The following is an 8,497-nucleotide window of genomic DNA, read 5'->3' as shown; positions in this document are numbered from 1 at the left end:
CCGATGTTTCCGTTTATCAACGTTATATTTTAAGATCTGTGCAAGAACTCTGCTAACAGATGTTTCTGCATATAAAAGCTATCTTTAAGTGTATATAAGGGAGCATTTCCAAAAATAGAAAGATGTGAGTGAGGTGCCACTGTGTTTGATTTATTATGTGAGCAATATCTTAGCAAATGGAAAAGATATGACCTTCTTATTTTATATTCTAGCTTGTCAATATCTGTAATGAGTTTCTAGTGTAATTCATATGAAACTATAGACTTAGTATTTTGACTTCACAAACATGTAATCTGAACCAGTGCTGAATTCCACATACCACGTGTTACACAAAATCAATGTTTATCTGTATTTTTTTTAATATTTATTTTTAAATTAACAAATTGAGTAATGTATAGTTATAAAATTTGGATTATAATCTACAGTTTGATACCACACTTATTAACATAAATTCATAATATAGTAGTTCAATAAAATTTTGAATGCGAGTCAACAAGCGAGATGACATGGCTTTTCATCTGTGACCCATCTCTAAAGGGTTAGAGCAGGCAATTCAAACTATATTTGGGTTTTTATTCAACATTTATGTGACATGCACAAGATGGTCATTAATAACCTAATTGAAATGATTGGAGGATGACAGTTACACAGCCACTGGCCAGACAGAAATCCTTGAATGCTTTATAGAAGAATTTGTCCAGGCACTCTAAGAACTATCAACTTAGGTTGCTGAAGGTGTAAGTCTTGTTTTTGACAGTGCAATGAAGTTATTCATTTGACTTTCATCAAATATGTTTACCATTGCCTGTATATAGGCACGATCAATACAGAGTTATAGAGTTTACTTTAGCCAAAAATTTTATGATACTGACTTTACTTTTGCCCTATTAGCCTAACATTAGTTTTTGGTGAAGTGGTTAATAAGATGGGCAAGCACTGCCTGTATTTATATACTGGGGTTATGTGCATATGATGTCATGGAATACTGTTCTTTTTTTTGTCAGTAGTGATGAGCTTGCAAAGTAGTTTATGGCTTTTTTGAGAGAGAGAGAAAACTTTATATCACTCAAATGTACCCGGGCTTTTATGTAACTCTGACAATAGATTACTATTTTCATGATATGTGGGGAAGACTAACCTAATACGTTCACTTGACTTTGCAGGGGTGACTTTTCTTTGTTCGATTTCAAGCTTTTTGTTGACTATAATTTTTCGCAAGTTAGCTGCATCCTGGAAAACAAAAAAATCTTGGTCAAACCCACAGTTAGAAAATAAAACCCATACTAAACTTGATATGAAATAAATAAGCACTTTATTACAGAAACCTTAATCAATAAAGTTATGACAAAGTACCTCTACCACAGAATATTTTGAAACAAAAGTGAATATTCCCATTTGCCTAAACTGAAAATGTATTTCCGATAGATACTTACCACCTCTTACAAAATTGCTTTTCTTGATTAGTACTGCCCTCTATTGGTGCAAATTTTCAAGGCTCACTACTAGCCTTCCACCTCCTGCTTCTGCATATTCAGATGTAAATGATTATGCAGCAACTCTCTACCAACCCCTAGCATAACCAGCGCCTTCTCCATATTTGCACTCATTAATTATTTCTCGGTTAGTCAGAAGTCCTACACCACATATCACTAGAAGTGGGGAGGCTGGGTAGGAAATATGAGGGGTGGTAAGTATCTATTGGAAATATATTTTCAGTTTAGAAAAATATGAACTTACAACACAATATCTTACTTCTTCTCACAAAATAGCTAGAATCCCACATTGAACTGGTGGAGGGCTGGTTAAAAAATGATCCTTCTTAAGGAAATGCCCAAAGAGAGACCATGAAGTGTGGAAACAAAAAAAGAAAATATCGCAGCTCAGTAGGAGACCACACCACATCTGATCTAGGTATACTCTTCACTCTTTTATGACTGTGTTGCAAACATAAAAGGCAGAAAAACACGAAGAAATCCCATGATAAGTATTACTGATTAATGGGACCCCTGGGTGTTGAGTGGCTAAGGTGCAACAGATCGTAGTGGTAGTTCGACCTCATCCAACATCTGGCAGTATCTGGAATTGTACAACTGTTCCACAGTAGGCAGAGAATCACCTAACTCTTCACCTTGAAATTGAAATTTGTAGGGAAGACAAGCTTCTGTTCCTAAATTTGTCTCCACTTGCATGCATTTCCAGCCCAGCTCAACCAACCCTGATCCACCATGAACCGAATAGCTGGTAGGAAGGAAGAAAGCCCCGGTGGGATGACATCTCTAGTCCAAAACCTAGCAGTATTGGGTGTGGTTCTTCCAGCCCAACCCAAGGGGATATGGGTTTCCATAGAAGACTACATCCCCAAAAGCAATAGAACCTTGTGAGCGATTATAGAAGGAGCAGTAAGGGCACGGAGAACTGAAAGCTCCATCAAAGAAGAGAAGGTTAGACCCAACTGAAATGAGTGTTGAAAAAATAAGTTATCTTTAAGTTTGCAAACTGTTTTAAAATTCAAAACAGGATACCTGGTTGTACACAAGTGGGAATACATGACAATACCCAGCAGATGTAAGAAAAAGGGATCGCAAACCTGGGGTGCATCTCCAGTCCAAAACCTAGCAGCATTAGGCATTTTTCATCCAGTCCACAGTAGGAGGAGGGATACTGGCTAGCACACATGTAAGGACTTATTTAGCTGGACCATCTCCAACCAACACCTGACCCCCTGGGAACCACATTTGGAGGATGGTAGGTAGGAGGAATGCCATGGTGGGAAAAAGCAATCTTTCAGATATATATATATATATATATAAATCTGGCAGTATCTTGTATTGTACATCAGGTCCATTATAGGAAGTGCTATATGCCATTGACATTTGAAGAATGCCACTAGCCTAGTCTTAGCTGAGTGGTATGATGCATCCCCCAGAAGGACAGGCTTCCATGGTCCACCACCCCAGTGGCTAGGAACTGGTAAGTAGCAAGAACTAGAAGAAAGGAGGGAAAAATACTTTGGAGAGACCGTAGGACTGCACCACCAGAAATAGTGCAATGGGTGACCACGATACCCTATTTTGAAAAGCAGAGCTATCACATCTATAGAGTCAATCAACCAACATCTGGAATTGTACATCAGGTCTGTGGCAGGAAGAGTGTCAACACCATGGAGCATCAGAGATGGGCAGCAACTCCCATCTGCTTTACTGATGATTGTCCATCAGTGTATGGTCTGGGACAAACATATTTATGAAGCAAAATACCGCTACAGAGAACTACTAGTGGTCCTACTAAACACCCCATCTCTATGCTGTGCATAACCTAATCCTGCAACATAATTATTTTGACATAGATGACAATTTAAAGAAGACACACAACCAACATCAGGCAGCATATGAAATTGTACATCAGGTCCATAGTAGGAAGAGCTACAACATAATTGACATCAAGCATGGTCACAGGATAGACAGTGCAGATTTAAAAAAAAAAAGTATACCTGGTCAGGCACCACTCGCCACAGAGTGAGATTGACAATGCACTAGCAAAAAGGCCCCTATAAATAAAGAAATAACAAAAACACAGTAAAGAAAGAACTAAGTCTGTAGTATAGAGGAAAACGTCAAAAATTTTGCGAGCAAAAACAAGCATGTCTGTACATTACTACTGTCAATCAAGAAGTGATTAACGAGTGCAAATGTGGAAAGGGCACTGATTACGATAGAGGTTGTGTCACACTCCCTTTGGTGGAGAGCTGCACCATAATCATTTACATGTGGATATACAGAAGTGGGAGGTGAAAGGCTAGTAGGAAGCCTTGAAAATTTGCACCGACAGAGGGCAGTACTAATTGAGAAAAGCTATTTTGTGAGAAGAGATAAGATATTGCATTGGAATATCCTTATGTAAAAGTTATTACTGGCAGAAGATAAGAAAATGTAGATAAAACTAAAAAACAGTTTCAAAGATATCTCCTAATATATTTGTTGTACTATATCTTACTTTTGCCACATCAAAGACTCTTTATATTTTCATTCACAATAATCTTAATTTACAAACAAGATTACCGCTATAACTACAGCTGTATCATATTATCTGCATATGTTCAGAATGGTGCTTTCCTTATCTTTTGAACCAAAATGTCTGTATGAGATCATAAACTAGATGAAAGGAAAGACTAAAGGTGAAATGCTACAGAAGTACTTCTTTTGAAAATGTAGTATAATAATAGAATTTTTTTAAGTATCACACCCTTACTTACCTTTGTAAGAATCAATACATTAAAAGAAGAATCTTACCAGAAGCAAGCATGAATCAGTATCTATTTATGACTATTCAAAGACATTCTTAAGGATAAACACCTTTCACACAAAAAAATTAGAAAACTCAAAAATCATTTTGAGAACCCAGACTAATGTATATGGAAATGGAATCCTACTCTTATGATTACAAGTACATATATATCTATGATAAATTAGCACCAACTTCCTTGATAAACTAGAAACAGAGCAAGGAATGAGTTGGAAAACTCTAGAACATATGCTGAAGTCATAGTTAAAGATAATTGTTTAAAAATACAAACACAAGTATTTTTGAAGAAATGGTATGTGAGGAAGTAAAGTTTGGGGGAAAAAATTAGTTGGTAGTGTTTAAATACAAAGTTCTAGTTACTAATTATGTATCTAGAAATGTTTAAAATGTTAAGAGTACCTATACCTATGTGAAACAAGAATAATGACAAGTGGACTGTACATAGTAGCAATTTGAATGGTGTAATACAGCTTTAAATTGTGGGATTTGAACATACTATTTTCTGAGAATGTGCAAAAGTATGTAATACTATTTGTAATGAGCTTTATTTCAAAAACAGCATACAAGAAACAGGAGAAAATCTTAATCCAATAGTTACAGCTCAATATGCATACAGTTATAGCTCCATATACATATAGAGACAAGTTTACATATTAGAATGTCTTTATATTTTTGGTGGTTTGTCAAGATCTAAAAGTTTCTGCATATGTATGAGAATTAGGCAATTTAATCAATTACCTATAATAGCAATTATATCAATTAGTGTCAGGTAAACTATATGATTAATAAAAATTCCGATTAAATTGATTTTCATGAAATTAATCAACTAATTAAAATTAGTGTTTCTGGTTATTAATATTTTTAATTTTCCAATAACTTATTAATCAGAATTAATATAAAATTGACTGTCAACTAATTATTATTGTTTTTGATTATTCCAACTATCCAAGTAATCAAAATATTGCCAATATGTTTGTTTTTTTGTTAAGCACAAAGCTACATACTGTGTGTGTATAGAAAGAGATACCTCATTTGTGTCTTTGAGGTTCAATTCCTCTTGCAACTGAACTTCCTCACCCTGCCATTGTTACTGCTACTAAGACTATCTGTCACTGCCAATGATTTTGAACTTTTGCTTCTCTGGCTGCTAAAGTGTTAAATAAATTGTAACTTTTTTTGCATTATGTTATGCTTCTAATTTATAATTGCATAACTATATTCTATAAGCAAATGTGAATCTCAGGGAGGGGGTCTGGACCCTTCCAATAAATGTTTTAAAGAAATAAATAACATGTTTTATTGTTTAATTATCAAATTATTTGATAAACAGAAATAAGTGCAGATTATTGCATATTTTTAAAACAAACATACTGGCAAAAGTACGGTGGTATTTAGTCAACATTAGTGATTCTTTGGTCATGTAAAACATTTCCAGATTATGTCTAAAAAAGTATTTGTGGCAAAAGCACTTTTTCAAACAAAAATAAGTTTTTTTGAAGATGTGCAAATGGTCATCTTCATAACAGGTTTATCGTATAAAATAAATGGTTATTAGAAAATTATTGAAAAAACAAAAAAACAATATGAATAAAAGCAGGAAGATTAATACCATGTGAGTATAATACAGTGGCTGAAAGTTATGAAGCTAGCACATCTTTCATTTTTTCTTTTGCTTGTACAGAAAGTGTGGTGGATGGAGGAGGGGAGACATTCTAATCAATTAATAGAATGTGATTGATTGATGAGCAATTTGATTAATTTATCAGCAAATACCAGTAATCACCCAGCACTAATGTATTTAGTAGTAATAAAAAATATATTCAAACTGTACCAGTTGTATCTCAAATGTTCATGAATCTTTTCAATGAATGTTTGAAACCTTAAAGTTTAATATATTATAAATTATCTATTCCATATACACAGTTATACTTTTCTACCATTATAGAGACTGATACTTAAATCTGATGTATGTATTATTATTATAGTTCTTATAGTTTAGTTGAACTATGTAATCACTGCACTACAATATTGGAATAAAACAAACTTCTATTACATAGAATTGCTTAAAAATTAAAACAAAAAGTTTATTCACCGAGTAAACTGTCATAAAATAGTAACAGCAATTAGATCAAAGTTTGTGAATTGTTATTCATATTATGGATTTCATTGTTTATCATATATTATTGTAAAAAAATTATGAAGCAGCTAGGCTGATTAATAAAAAATAAGATATAGAGTTATTCTTTTTTTTTTAACTTGAGAAATTATATTTCCAAATACATATTTTTACTGAACATATGAAATTGTATGTTGTTAGAACTTAAAAAAAAAAGTCTTAAAATATATTTACCAGGAAACTGCTAAACATATACCTTGTATTGATTTAAATAAGGTTTTTAACAATTTTAAATATAAACTATATAGTTAGAAACTTACCCTATAAATCTGTGAGCCTGGTTCATTGAATAGTTTAGCATTTTTAACCATAAGAAGTAGGTCACTCTCTAAATCTGTGAGTGTAGGGTAACTGTTATTTTGTATTCTGGTTGCTATTGTCTTCAAGTCAACTGGTTCTTTGATTACTCTGTAGTACTCAGGGTAGCGCTAAAAGCCATAATAATTGCTATTTAAAACATGAAACATTTTTGCAGTGTTATATTTAAACATCTTAGGTCAAAGTGCCAATAAGTTTCTCCAAAAAATTGTTTACCTTTTTATTAAAACAATAAGAAATTGATAGACAATTACTGTTTTTAGAAATATTACATTCACACAGTGCAAACTAGTTAAAAAAAACTTGTTTAATTTCTAGCAGATAGATTGGATAATGTTAAAATTAACATAAATGTTCACAATGATACCCCGTTATTGTAATTAAGAACAAACAATATATGCATGTATGTACGTGTGAGTGTGAATACACACATTTCAGTCAAATAACCAGTCTGAAAACTAGCATGACGCATACATAATGAACAAATAAAATAACAGAAATAGAATGGCATGGGTATGTATAACAGTATCCATTTTATTCTGTGCTTCCAAACAGTAAACAAAATATTTAAAATTAGAAAGAAATATGAATTCCCAATGTCTCACAATAACATGTAAATGTAAACTAAAATTGTAACCTTCACCTAGACACGTACCTAATTAAGTAAAATATAATTACTAACCTGATTTGAAATACAGATTGCTGGGCACAATAAGCAAAATTTCTTACTCTCTCGTATGTTCAAGTGATGAAATTAAAAGTACTTCCTGTAATTAACTCTCTCAACACAGGCTCAGTCAATTTGACTGACCACGTGACCTCTTTATAGATTTAATACTTCTAACTTTCAACATAGTGTGTAAATCTTCACAAAATTTGGCAGTCTTTCAGTTAATATTATGTCTTCCACATAGAAAAAATAATATTTTTGAGTGAATAATTCTTAATGAAATAAAATAAAGATTTGTCTAAGAATACATTGAGTGTTTGATTTGAATAGTCTGTGTGCAGAGAAATTTTTGTGTTAAAATGAAAAAATACTTTTCGTCATCTCAAAAATCTCAAATTTCCTTTGTGTAATCCCTAAAAACTTCCTAAATGCATTTCAAACGTTTTTTTCCGGTAAAACTTTATAGTTTATCTGTTATTTTCTCTACCCTATCTTAAAACAGAATGGGTCAATTCGACCAACCTTGTAATCACAAAAAAATTACCCTTTTTTCTTTCTAGAATGACTTCAAATTGTAATATGAAACTATTTTCCTTTATCCTAAGTAGCTCTAAGTTTGTACCAGTATACATCTATTTATAATTAAATTTTTTGTTTTATTGCCCTTTGAAACACGTCTAACTACTATCCACACCATTATAAGTTGTAAATCACTAAGGAAACATGCAGCTCAAGTTACTCTATCAAATTACATTACACACGAACTACTATGAGCTGTTTGTATGTGCCTCATGAAACATTTTTATCATAATATTATTATTTATTTCACCTAATCAAATCTTAACTAATCTAAAAGGATCCCTATTTTTAGATTTTTAGTTACTTTTATACTTTATACATAAAGAATAAACATGAAATAAAATAGTTAACCAATCTTCTCTTTTCTTGCTATTGATTGTCAAAGGGAGTTAACCCTAATTTCTAATACTAATGATAGTAATGCACTTAATAATTTTTATTTAATTAAATAA

The 8,497-nt window shown here is 32.4% G+C and overlaps 1 protein-coding gene across 1 annotated transcript in view; it reads right to left on the bottom strand.

Annotated features, from left to right (window-relative positions):
- LOC106460760 (protein polybromo-1-like) overlaps positions 1 to 8,497 on the bottom strand; it is a 171,348-nt gene that overhangs the window by 132,816 nt on the left and 30,035 nt on the right. The window contains 2 exon segments of the mRNA XM_022387753.1: positions 1,139 to 1,230; positions 6,739 to 6,906. Of these exon segments, the coding sequence (XP_022243461.1) occupies positions 1,139 to 1,230; positions 6,739 to 6,906 (260 nt within the window).

This window comes from Limulus polyphemus, unplaced genomic scaffold, assembly GCF_000517525.1.
Source record: "Limulus polyphemus unplaced genomic scaffold, Limulus_polyphemus-2.1.2 Scaffold35, whole genome shotgun sequence".
Taxonomy (NCBI): domain Eukaryota; kingdom Metazoa; phylum Arthropoda; class Merostomata; order Xiphosura; family Limulidae; genus Limulus; species Limulus polyphemus.
This window is presented reverse-complemented; position numbering and strand designations above follow the sequence as displayed.